Genomic DNA, 13,231 nt, shown 5'->3' on the forward strand with positions numbered 1-13,231 from the left:
GTTTTGCATTTGAAGACCATCATGCTATCAGGGTACATGTATTTAGCATGTTGATACAGCATGTTCATTCATTTGTGTGCTCATTTTGGTATGACTTTTTATTATATAATAATTCATGCTCATTGGAAGTAATTTGACTGTACTCCCAAGTACCCATTTATGGAAGAAAATTGGAATCACCTGCAATCCCACCACCCAGAGAAAACCAGTGATGTTTTGCTGATATTTGGTATATATCCTTAGGTACTGATGTTGTTTCTAAAAAATCGGATCATATACTCCATGCTATTGTTTAACCATTTTTTTGCATTCATATTGTAGTCATTTTTCCATGTTGTCGAGTGTACTTTTTGCATCGTATTTGAAAATATGTGGAATGACCCCTTGAGTGGCATAAGGATCATCACAATAGAAGGGCTGGGAGGTTTGTTTTTACCTTGTTCTCCACATCAGGGGCTATGGCTTCAGATACCCCTGGGGCAATGTTTAATAATTTGCGATAAATATCAGACAGCACTAACGGCGCTCTAACCTAGTCTAGGTTGTGGTCATTTTTGAGGTCAGAAATGAATGTTCTTACTCTCCTGTAGTCAGCCTCGGTCTGAGCTGCTCACCAAAGCTGTACTTCCATTCCAGGACATCGTCTCGGCCCTGGAGGACCGTCTAAGGCCCCTGGTCCAGGCAGAGTTATCTGTGCTCGTGGATGTGCTCCACAGACCTGAGCTGCTTTTCCCAGAGAACACAGATGCCAGGAGAAAGTGTGAAAGTGGTGGCTTCATTTGCAAGTAAGCAGCCTCTCGCTCTGGGGTGGTCGACTGCGGAGCCCTGCTGACCAGACAAAGTACCTGTTCGTTAAGAAGCAGATGCTGGCCTGGTTTTTGACTTTGATGAGTACAAGGTCATGCATTAGAGTCCCGTTCTGACCTTTCTAAAGTCTGTGGGTTCGGTTGTACTTCCTGACACTTGTTTCACGTGAGAATTTCTCCAATCATCTTCTGTACCACAGGCACCAGCAGGGTGTCCACTGTGGGCTGGAGGGTCGTGACCCTTCTGCCCTCAAAAAGCTCAGACATACCAAGATCCCACAGTCTTTTCCCAACATCTTTGTAACTTCTTAGTTTATGCCTTGAGGCATTATCTCTAAGAAACAACCGGTTCCATCAGTGGAAATCTCCGTTTGATTTTTATCCTAAGGTGGGTTGGTTAACTTGAGAGTGGACTCTGCCTCAGATCCCCTCCAAGGACCCTGAGTCCCTCAAAGAACAAGACTATGGGTTAATGAACAGTGTTTGTTCACCTTAACGATCATCCTCGTGACTTTTTTGTTGTTGTTGCTGTTTTTTAATACCAGTGGCATATTTTAACCATGTTATCAGCACCCCTTGGTGCGTAAAAAGCCACACTCTATAAACTGACAGGTTTGAGTGGACCTCTGTCCTATTTCTCTTTCCCTATCGTCTTCCCCTCTTATGTGGTAGACTCCTGCCCAGGGTGCCCTTTTGCTGTTACTGACCAGCGGGTGTCACTGTTGAGACACTTTAGAAACACTAACTGGCAGTTCTCACTACAGTGAATGCCCCGAAGCATGTCGAACCTGTGAGCCTTTGATAAGTATTTGTTCATTAACTGACTACTTAAAATAAGTTGCTTGCGAAGTGATTGTTTGTTTAATTCAAAGATCATTTCACGGACCTAATGCATGGTTTCCCCTCCATTCAGGTTAATAAAGCATACTAAACAGTTGCTAGAGGAGAATGAGGAAAAACTCTGCATTAAGGTCCTACAGACCCTCCGAGAAATGATGACCAAAGATAGAGGCTATGGAGAAAAGGTACTGCATTTTATGCTCTTGTCAAGACAAGGTCTTGCTATTCAATTGAAGTGGGATTATGGGTTAGAAATCTGCTGTAGTTCAGGCGTATTGACTGAGGGGACTTGTTACTTTTTAAAGCTAATTATCCTGTCATAAAAGGTAGCTAAATCATATGTCTTCTCTTCTAAAAATCACATATACTTAGATGTCTTACAGGTTGCTTGCCATGTAACCTAATGTTAGAGAAATAGTAATAAGGGATTTCGTCTCAATTCCCGGCATGAGTGCAAACGCCTCTTGTATATCAAGGCACGCATTCCTGACTGGCGGGTTCCAGCTATGCATACCTGTGGGCCTGCTTGCTTCTTTCTGGTGAGATGTTGCACAGTGCTTCCAGTGTACTGAAGAACTCCCTCCGGTTCTAACTGGAATTAGGGCAGGCAAACATATTACCCTTTCTAGCTCAGACTGGGACACGGGCAGTCCCTGGGACATGCTAATTTCCTGGCATAGGCAGTGAGCAAGGATGTGTAGAGACCACTCCCCACACTTTTGATTTTGGTCCAAGTGGGATAAAAACAATAACATTGCCCCTCCTTTCTGCCCCTTCCCCACCTTAAAAAATTGGGGGTCCTGAATTTAAAATTCCACCAGTTTTCATTTGAAGGTAGTGTGTTCACTAATGGGCTCCTAGCCACTTTAGTAGCATTTTCTGAGCAGGTAAATGCACTGATATCATTGATTTGTCAAAATACCCAGTAACTCATTGATTCATCTCTGCGAAGAAGCCTTGATAATTAAATCACAGTCTTCTTTGTCAAAGTGGGTGGTGGCAACCAGGTCATTTCAAGCGTAAGAATCTGTAGGGATCTTGATTTCTGACCTAAGCAATATCTTAGGCAAATATTAGAATAATTTCACATGTGAAAATCTTTGGATAAGAAAAGTAAAACAGCAAAGTACATAAGCCCTTTTGTAGTATACATTCCTTCCTGTCCCCAAATCACACGGCTTTGAAATGTCACTGAGAATTTTAAAAATACATAAATTAAAAGGTGAATGAATGTGGACTAATTAGGGAATAAGTATCTATAACTCAGTAGGAACTTTGAGGCGATAACCTACAAGAAAAGAGTTTATAAATATAAATGATAGAGGTGAAGACCCCTTGTACAAATGAGAAAGGATGAGATGTCCTGTTCATACAAGCACCTATAAAGATACCTGTGTAGATCTTCCGCTGAAACACAAAGAAGAATGGGCAAAGGCTAGTAGCAGAGAGTACCAGACAAAAAAGCAGCGTTTATTTCACAAGATCTTTATTTTTCTTAAAGTGACCTTTAAGAAATATTTTTAACATACAATTCTAGTTATAGAAATTCACTCTTCATAATAAGATAAAATCCACCAAAAGGGCCATAACCAGCTATGAATGTATTTGTAGGTTTGGGGGCATAAAACCTGATTTTAAAAGGTAGAGACCAGTTTTCTCTTCTTTAGTAGATCTGTTCATTTCTATGACTGAGATTTTTATAGTAAACGTGGTGTCTACTCCCACGAATGTTACAAGTTGTCATTATACTTCCATTTCTCTCAAGTTTTTTTGTTTGTTTCTGTTTTTAATATCATGGAAAGTAGAAAAAAGCTGGGAGTCGGGTCTTTTGCTTGGCATCCAAGTACATCAGGGTCTTTGGGCCACGTGGAAGACATGCTTCTCCCCACCAGCTTTCCCTGCCTGTTTGCTAACTGGGAGAATATCACAGACCGTGGGAGATACTGGATCTGAGATGTTGTAAAATTGTCTGTTATAAAGCTCATGAAAAACAATTGAGCCTACAGCTTTAAGAGGGCAGGAGGTGGAGGTCACTATGAAAGAGTAAATTGTCACAGTTTAGAAGAGATTCTCAGGCCTTGGCTCACATTTTTTTCTTCAGCTGGTGAAGGAAGTAGCCACACCCAAGCAGAGACAGGCTTAAAGGAAAGATGGCATGTCTTTCCAGTCTGGCTGGGGCTGTCATCCCCCTTCACGAAAGTGAAAATACCATAAGCAAATGTGGGAAAAGGTCATGCAACCAAGGAAGACATTCCAGAAACCCATGTTAGTCAACAGCTTCAATACCTATGGCACATACTTAGAATGCTTCTGGCCCTATGCTTTGTGGGAAAATGCTACTTAACTATTCACATTAATTGAATGTAAAAGAGTTGGTGCAAGAGAGTGAGGTTGTGCTAAACTATCTCTGTTTCTTCTGATCCGGTAGTGGGTATTAAATTTGTCCTGTTTTATTAAGGCTTTTTGAAAATGATTTTGATGATTTGCTGGCTGTTCCTGTTTGACTACAGATGCATGATGTATGGGGCGGGCCAGCTCCTTTAAGGGTGGAAGGAACCCAGAGCCAAGAAACTAACCTTTCTCAGGCAAACCAGTTGGCTTTGGTTGATAAAATAAATGAGGTGTTCTTTGGACTGGTTGCTCAGGGCACAAGGGCAAGTGTGAGGTCATTTCCGTCTTCCTGGCCCAATTTTCCTATTAGTTGTCTCTTCAGTGGAATTTGTCCCATGACTAACACCCTCCTGGGATATCCAGAATTGTTCTGCCTCCCTGCCCTATCCTGAGTTTTCATGGCCATAGTCTAGTTTGGCATCACTCTGTCCCACTCTTCCTCTGCACACTAGGAGGCCATGGCGGAGAGCTGAAGTGACTTACCAGGGTCACGTGGCAAGTGCATGACAAGATCAAGACTGAAAGCCAGGGTCCCAAATAGCAGTGCACTGCCCTTTTGTCCCACCCCTCAGGTGGTGTCCACCCTATCTTTGGGCCAAGTTTTCTTGTCTTCTAAGCCATAATCCTTAAAGAGACATAGATGCCTTTATTTGTCTCTGTTTTCATTCAATATTTAGGATTGTCAAGGTCACAGATGAAAATGAAAGTTGAGATAGTTCTTTATTATCCTGTTAAAAAATGTTGAGATATTAGTGTGCTTGTATAGATCTACTTGCCTGAAAAAAAAGCTACTCAGTACTGCCACCCATATTATTAGACAGACTAAAATGTAACAGAATCACTGTAACACTGACTTACATTTTTTAAATGCCTTATGTACCCATTAGTGTCCTAAAGTATGTCTTAAATAAGTCACATTCTTTGAATTCTTATTATATGCCAGCCGCTGTACTAAACATATGTATTACCTTACAGCAGGTCAGCCTCAGAGGTAGCAGTATTGTTATTGTTTTATACATGCGGAGAAAACTTAGGCTCAGAGAGGTTCAGAAACTTGCCTGAGGCCACACAGGAATGGAGGAGCCAGGAATTCAAACCAGAACACTCTGACTTCAGGGTCTTCTCCACTGTATCATTGGTGATTGACAACATCTGAATGTTCGGAAGTCCACCCACAAGTGTAACATTTGAGTTTCGACCATGTTCCATCATTATGTAAATGACATGAGCTAGTGGCTCTGACAGCACTGCGGGTAGCAAAATTTAAACATCAGCTGAGTTGTGATGTCTCACCTAATTGAAAACAGTGTCCACTTGATGCCAACTGGCTTGACAAATTACGGTTGTCCCAGGATCCTCCACAACCTGTGGTTCTGGTCAGGTCCCAAAAGAAAGCCTCAAATCGGTGAGTAGCCAGTGGTCAGTCCTCTGTTCTTGGTCAGCTCCCTGATAGGTGCCTGTCTAAGAACTATCATACAGGAAGCCAAGCTCAAGGCTGCTAGAAGAAGATTATCACAAAAATTTAATCATGCTCATTTAGGAATTTAAAAAAATCATCTTTATTATGTCTCTAAAATGCAAAGGAGTAGCAATGAGTATTTGTCTCTTAGAGTGGTAAATATAAATATTAAAAATGATCACCAAAATAACAATGAAATATGTTTTTGTGTGATGCTCACAATGTCTTGCTGTCCTTTGTATTCAAGGTTAATAAACCTTAAAATGATAACAGGACTTTACAGCTATTCTAGCAGTGCCTACTAAACTAAACTCTGCTTTTTAAAAAAAAATTTTAAACTCAATTAACCTAGTACATCATTAGTTTTTTATATAATGTTCAATGATTCATTAGTTGAATATAACACCCAGTGCTCATCATATCACATGCCTGTGTTTAATCCACAAATTAAACTATATCTTTATTAAAAAACAAAAACAAATAAATTCCCATAGCTAAACATCTCCAAAATTTAATCTGAATCTCTCTATAACTCAAAGAACATCTAAATGCCCTTAGACCTGGCTTGAAAAGAGAGCATAGTTATGTTATATGTTATATATTGGCTTCTCTGTTGTCTACTGTAGGTTTTTTTATTAGAGAGCTTTGGAAAGAAATTCAGAAGCCAAGAATTAATATAAAAGGTTATCTCAGAACTTATTTAAAATCTATTTTGTCTTCTGAATAATAGTAGCTGTTTTACTACTAGAGAATTTTTGATCTCAGGTAATGTCAGGGTTTTCTCATACAAATTGACAGTACCTGTTAATTACCAATGCTTCTTTTCTCTAGGTGAATGAACTATTAGCATTTCCAGCTACCAGGATTTCTATTAAGGAACTTAAATTTGCAAATGTACTATTAACAAAGCATAATAAAAACAACTTGAGAGGGTGCCTGGGTGGCTCAGTGGGTTAAAGCCTCTGCCTTCAGCTCAGGTCATGATCCCGGAGTCCTGGGATCGAGCCCTGGGATCGAGCCCCACATCCGGCTATCTGCTCGGCAGGGAGCCTGCTTCCCTTCCTCTCTCTCTGCCTGCCTCTCTGCCTACTTGTGATCTCTCTCTCCGTCAAATAAAAACAAAACAAAACAAAACAAAACAAAAAAACAACTTGAGGATTATCTCTCGCCTTTTTTTTTTTTTAAAGATTTTATTTATTTATTTGACAGAGAGAGAGATCACAAGTAGATGGAGAGGCAGGCAGAGAGAGAGGGAAGCAGGCTCCCTGCTGAGCAGGGAGCCTGATGCGGGACTCGATCCCAGGACCCTAAGATCATGACCTGAGCTGAAGGCAGCGGCTTAACCCACTGAGCCACCCAGGCGCCCCTATCTCTCGCCTTTTAAACAAGCACAATTTTGAATAATGCTCTAGTTTTTTTTTTCTTTTTCTTGAACTTGATGCTAATCATTTACTTGTTACTAATATCACTTGAATTGGCTCTAATCATCTTTGGGGGAAAATGTGCTTTTCTTTTTTAAGTCATCAGTAGTTCTAGGATTTGGAGCTTCTGCTCTTAGGATTTGTTGTCATGCTATTTGCTGAAATGGAACCTGGTTTCTGAGCCCCCCAGAGTCCTATGGAATGGTAAAATGAATCGAAAGAAAGAATTTTCTCCTAAGCTGTGTTGATCCAACTATATCATCTTTGGCTCTCCTCTTTCCCACCCTCTTCCAAATGAACATGGTTCTTGATTGGGTAATTGGCCCTTGCTCGCAGCTCAGTTCAAGTTTTCATATCTGCAAGAGAGGGGGAATGTGCACCTCTCAGCCCCCTTGGGTAAATGACCTGGAAGGTTTGCTACCTGCCAAGTGAACACAGTGTGGCAGCATCCTGCCCCATCCTGAGTGGCATAGTGCAGAGCAGATGTCACTGTGAGTGATGGTGGTCAATGCCCCAGATCCCTGCACTCCTTCAGATGGCCCCCATCTAACAGCACTCCAACGTGGGAGACTCAGCTCTAAGACAAAGTTTCTAACACTTCACTTGCTGATACTTCCTAACATTTCCTTCTTTTTCTCCCCTCTTTTTTTCTTTTCCAGCTCATTTCCATTGATGAATTGGATAATGCTGAGGTCCTAATTTCATTTTTTTTTTTTAATGTCCCATGGTGATGTTTCCATGACACCCTTCCAGTGAACACTGTGGTCTGTCCCCCAGTCTCCGAAGCATCTAGTATCTGACTTTGTGTAGTGTGCCTTCTGGGCCTGAGTTGAGTCTTTTGTGTCTTGTCTGAGCATTTCCCATGAGTTTGTTTGCCATTTGTCCTTGGAGATCCCATCAGAATCTAGATAAAGATTTTCTAAACTGTGATAAGATTTCAGTCATTCACTGTTTGGAATCTCAACTAAATTTGTTGTTGATGCTTGTCATTAACCTATCTCTGCAACTCAGTGTTCATACTTACAAAGAGCTGTTCTATCTGGATGCAAAGCCTCAATGCAAAAAGAAATAACCCCATTTGTATAGTTTGAAAGGGGTAAAAAACCAAAACACTGTTCTCTTGGTCCACATGTTGGAAGGTATTGAGTATGAGGGATCATATAAAATTTTGTCTAGGTGCACTGTGAATTCCAAAGTGCTCGTTGAGACTGTCTAGGTTTACAATGGGATTAAGAATATACTGGATCTGTGGCTTTTCATCCAGGAAAACTACCTAGAGGTCAGGACATTGAAATGTTGTCTCGTGGATTCTCTGCTTATGTATCTAATTGGTTTTACTAACCACAGTTGCCCTGGGGACCAATAAGTGAAGTCATTTTATTTGGGATTTGGGGGCCTCTGAAATACTGCTTGTTTGGTGAATATTTTTCATCATTCCCTGCCGTATGTTTAGGTGTCAATGCATGTTAAACAATTAAAATATACAAATGAGGGAAATTGAGCACCCTGGGAAAACATTTTTTATTGGACTTTTTCAAAATCCCTTTCCTGCTCTACCTCTTTAGACATCTGTTACTTCCTTTGATAGACCAATTCCTACCTTACTTTGGGTGGGATAGAGCTGCCAGAACGAATGTGTTTGTCTATTCTAAAACCCACCACCGTCCTTTCAGAACTATTAAGAGATGGTTCAGATTTACTTAAGGAGAGTTTGAATCACAGACTGAGAACTGAAAGAAGTGGTTCTGAATTTGGTTTGGTTCCCTCAGGAACGGAGCTCAGAGTGGTTAAGTGACTGGACTTAGCTTACACAGCCGGATAGTGGCTGAATTAAAGCTAACACACTGCCGGCTCAGCTCCTGTCCTGGTGTGCTTGCTTTTCTACCACAGTAAACTCTGGAAGCACGGACTTTTCCTTAGAGTAATCAAACTTGGACCAGGAGGAGGCCATGTCCTCTGGGATGCAGAGAAGGTGAGAAAAGTTGGTACAGTAAAGGCTTAATGGATGGCTCTAACTAGTGATTTTTGGCATTTCCTGGCACGTTCTTTCTCTTCCTGGTTATTTCTGTGCCAGAAAAATACCTCATGCTGAATTTGCATGTTGGCATCTCTCATTCCTCTTATTTCTACCTGGAGTTGTATATGCCTCCCTGATTCAAACTTTTCCTCTGAAGTACTGAAGTTGTGTTTCTATTTGCTTAAGTACAAATGAAGTCAGGAAAGGAACACCTTCCCTAATTGGAGTCCGCAATGTTATTAATACACTGTTTTGCACCATAGTAATCAGTTGATGTGTTTGCTTGCTCAAGATAGAACTTGGGTCTCCTGGCTGGGAGTTTATTGCTTGCTTATGGAAAGATTCCACAGTTGGAGCAGGTGTGTTTATAATTATACTCTAGGAAATAGAATACTGTCTGTTTATAAAAGAAGAATGTTCTGGCAGCCACTTGGATTCTTTGAAAATTCCCTGAGGAAGCAACTGCGGATCCCCTCTCCATTGTTACCCCTGGCAACTGTCAGAGCCCTGAGACACCAGCACTCCGTCCCCAGTCACTCAGGCTCTCGGATCTGGTCCCCTAAGCAGAGATGGCTGATTGGCCTTTTTCGTCAATGGCTATTTGGGAAACTGCCGCAGCTCCTGTGGTTTCTCCTCTACCAAGCCTTTTGTCAGTGTGTGCTGGTGGAGACCTGCAGCCCACAGCTGGGGTTCAGTAGAAGCTTAATGAGAGTTCATGCTGGCCCATGATACAGGCAAGGCCTCACACCTAACTTGCAAACCAATGTGGAATTCTAAACATGGTGGGGAATAGCCCCTAAAATAGTGTAGGGTGTATATGGTGATCCCGTGAACCCCTGATTGGGGGAGGGCCGCTCCCTTTTGGTGGTAGAGGCCCTTCGGGCATCTCAAGGAAGGAGACGTGCTGTGAATGACTTGTGAAAAAGCAGAGCACCTCTGTGTCTCTGTCAGTGCCCTGAGAAATCAGGGTGAAAGGAGGACAGAGTCATGGAGTCCCTGTAAGGAAAGGGAATGGTATGGAGCCCTCCAGCTGTCTTTTAGAACAAAATTTCATTTGAAACCAGGAAGAGGAGGTTTGGTTTCTTTCTCTTTTTTCTTCTTTCTCCCTTTCTTCCTTCCTTCCTTCTTTCTTTCTTTCCTTCTTTTGGCAAATAAAGAGGCACAGTGTCCATCCTACCCCCTTAATTTTATCTTTTACTTGGGGTGTTGGTTGATGGGGTACAGATTGAGTGGAGGGGATAAGGAAACTACCATACTTGGGTTGGTGTCCCTTCAGCTCACTCTTAACATTTATAGCTTGATGAATTGTTACATATGTATACACACAAATCAAGATAGGATATCTATCACCCCCCAAAAGTTCCCATTGCCTACCCATTCTTGGCTTTACATGGATACCAGTTGATGCTAAAGATACTCAGTTATATGACTAATATTTGAAAACCCGTTACATTCCAGGCATGGTGTGAGGGGGTAGGACTATGGGGATGGCCCCGAAAAGGCAGTGTCTGCTCTTCTGAAGTCCACAGTTGTGTGGGGGAGATGGCTAGTAGTACAAATTACTGATCAGTGACAGCTGTCAACCATGAGAATTGCCAGAATGGAGAAGTACCTGGGGTTGGGTTATGAGAACCCATAATTTGGGAACTTCTACCTAAGTAGGGAGGTCACCTAAGAGCTTAGGAGGTCAGGTGAGAACAGGTGGGCAGCACCAGCAGCTTTCTAAACTGTCAAGTGCTGTGAATCACCTTTCTGAACTGTAAAGTGCTGTGCGAACCAAACAGATGATTTCAATCCAGTATTCAAACCTGAGGTGCAGTCAGTAAGACAGAACTGCAATCCGCCTCATTTTCACATATGTGTCTGTAGCAGGGAGCGTGGTGTGTTGGGAACGCGTGTGCTGTAGCTCAGTGGGGCAAGCAGCATTTCTTCGTATTTGAGATGTGATCCCCATTTCATCACTGTCACTTGGAACCCTGAAATCTCCAGCACCACTGGTGTCAGCTAGCAACCTGGCCTTCCTGCACCGCAACAGAAAAGCTAGAGTGGCATTCCCACTGGTTTAAGGGTGGCTGCCTCCTGCTTCAAGTGAACCCTCAACTCATCCCACCTTGAGCTTCTTCTGCAACCCAAGGATGCCACCGAAGGAGAACTCTGTAAAATTCAGGAGGAGGGGGAGAAAAGAGAAACACAAGAATTATTCAGTTTCACCTTCAGGGGGCGTGCTCATGACATCGAACCCAGGCTGGAGGTGTCCTACTTTTTTGCATTGCTGTGAACTGCTGGGTTTGGGCACCTGCCAACATTCAGGCGGTAGTTACATAAGAGCTGCTTTTTTTCCTGGAATTTAGGCTCACTGCTGATGTGTGACCTTCAGCAGTAATTGCCAATAAATGCAGCAGGGCTGTTTACTGTTAGACACTAGCAACCATACAGCAAGCGAGCTCAACTCCGAGCACACAGAAGCTGTTGCAGGAGGATTTTGAGGGATGGGGAGGTTGGTTGGGGTGTGTGTGCATGTGTGTATCTGTGTCTGTGTTTTGATGCTGAGATTATTCCGCGGTGACTGAAATTGTATAATTTAGTCAAGTCAGAATGCATTTTTTTAAAATGAATTCTGCTCTTGAGTTCCGATGAACGTGTTCTGTAAAGGTGAAACTGCATCATTGGGGCTAAATTTTTACTTCTTACTTGGTTCCTAAAAACAAATGCCATTAATAAAGGGCATTGTGTTAGCAGATGTGAAGGTTTAAAATCGTTCTGCTGAAATGCTAGATCACGTATTTTAGCTCAATTTTCTTTAAAGTTTTCTGGTCTCTCAAGGTGGGTTGCAAAGGCTCAGGAAGGAAGGGTCCCAGCAAACATATTTGCAAGCCTGTCTGCTGTTGGCTAGCTGGTTGGCTTCCCTCCTCTGAGGTTTTGAGTGGGTGAAGAGGAACTGGAGGCCAATTCACGGGTGTTGGAGTTCATACATTCCCTTTGATGTGCTGAATAGGAGGGCCATAGTACTTTGGCGTTTCTTGAACTGTATTCAGCTTCTGCTGGGGATGGTCCATGGAAGAAGACCTCATCTTTCAAAGGAAAATTCTAGAAGCCCATGGTTAATGGAAAGATTTATGTAAATGGCAATGGAAAACAAAAGGTCTTGTTTTTTTATTTTTTTTTTTTTATAAGGCTGTGGTCTGCACTATCCTGTTGGAGGCATACGTGAAACGTATGTATGCATGTGAACGGGTACTGTTGTACATACACCGGAAATAGTAACTCTAGGAAGACCAGGGGCTTTTTCTTTTTTTTTTTTTTTTTAAAGATGAGAAGGTATGGTATCTTTCATTCATAGTAGAAATCTATCCTAAGATAAAATATTAGGTATGTTACATGTTGTAAGCAAGCATGTCTGTGTCGCACAAGCACATACTTGATACTACTCAAGTACCATGGTTCCGGGGACTTGATTTGTGGTCTCATCCAAGAAGGCTGCTTGGGATTTAGTGACTTGAGATTCATTTTTAATTCCTACTTAAAAGCTAGTCAATTGACTAGACGAGGTCAGCAAAAGATTTCAATTGGCACATAAGATCAGTAAAGAAATACAGAAAGGCAATAGGGTGCAGTAGTGGATTTCCAGGTTCAAAACCAGGCGACATCAGACCACTGTTCATCACCTGCTGGTTTGGGAGGCTCTGCCTTGATTGGAGGTGTCAGTGCCTGGGACTAAGGTCAGGAAGACAAGACTTGTCCAAATTCAGACATGACCATTTTCTCAAAACATACCTCTTTAATGTGTGCTCATTGAGGATGCCCCTTCATGGAAAAAAAAAAAATTGATATTAAAAATGTGCTGTGAAAAATCACTTCATTATTTAAACATTATGTTCTGGTTTGGGTCTTATATTTTGTATTTATGTAGCTTTTTTTTTTAAGATTTTATTTATTTGACAGAGATCATAAGTAGGCAGGGAGGCAGGCAGGGGTGGTAAGCAGAGAGGCAGGCAGGGGTGGGGGGGGGAAGCAGGCTCCCTGCCGAGCAGAGAGTCCAATGTGGGGCTTGATCCCAGGACCCTGAGATCATGACCTGAGCTGAAGGCAGAGGCTTTAACCCACTGAGCCACCCAGGCACCCCTGTAGCTTTTATCTTATTTGAACAATGTAGCTTATTATAAATATGCTTCTGTTTTTCAAAACTTACTGCCATAAAATAACCTCATCCTCAAGGAAATCGAGCTGAAATCCTCTTAGAAGAAAGTACTGGTAAAGGCTCTTGGGTTTTGTTGTTTTTGTTTTGTTTTGTTTTTTG

General features: G+C 42.0%; 1 protein-coding gene across 2 annotated transcripts in view; it reads left to right on the forward strand.

The window, feature by feature from the left end:
* The window catches only part of LOC111144005 (inositol 1,4,5-trisphosphate receptor type 1), a 330,013-nt gene that overhangs the window by 200,064 nt on the left and 116,718 nt on the right, over positions 1-13,231 (forward strand). For both annotated transcript variants that reach the window (XM_022498062.1, XM_022498063.1), the window contains exons 38-39: positions 637-785; positions 1,720-1,831. In XM_022498062.1, coding sequence (XP_022353770.1) covers positions 637-785; positions 1,720-1,831 — 261 coding nt within the window. The remainder of the gene's footprint in view (positions 1-636; positions 786-1,719; positions 1,832-13,231) is intronic.

The sequence above is a fragment of the Enhydra lutris genome, unplaced genomic scaffold (assembly GCF_002288905.1).
Source record: "Enhydra lutris kenyoni isolate GAN:26980312 unplaced genomic scaffold, ASM228890v2 scaffoldscaffold10, whole genome shotgun sequence".
NCBI classification, from domain to species: domain Eukaryota; kingdom Metazoa; phylum Chordata; class Mammalia; order Carnivora; family Mustelidae; genus Enhydra; species Enhydra lutris.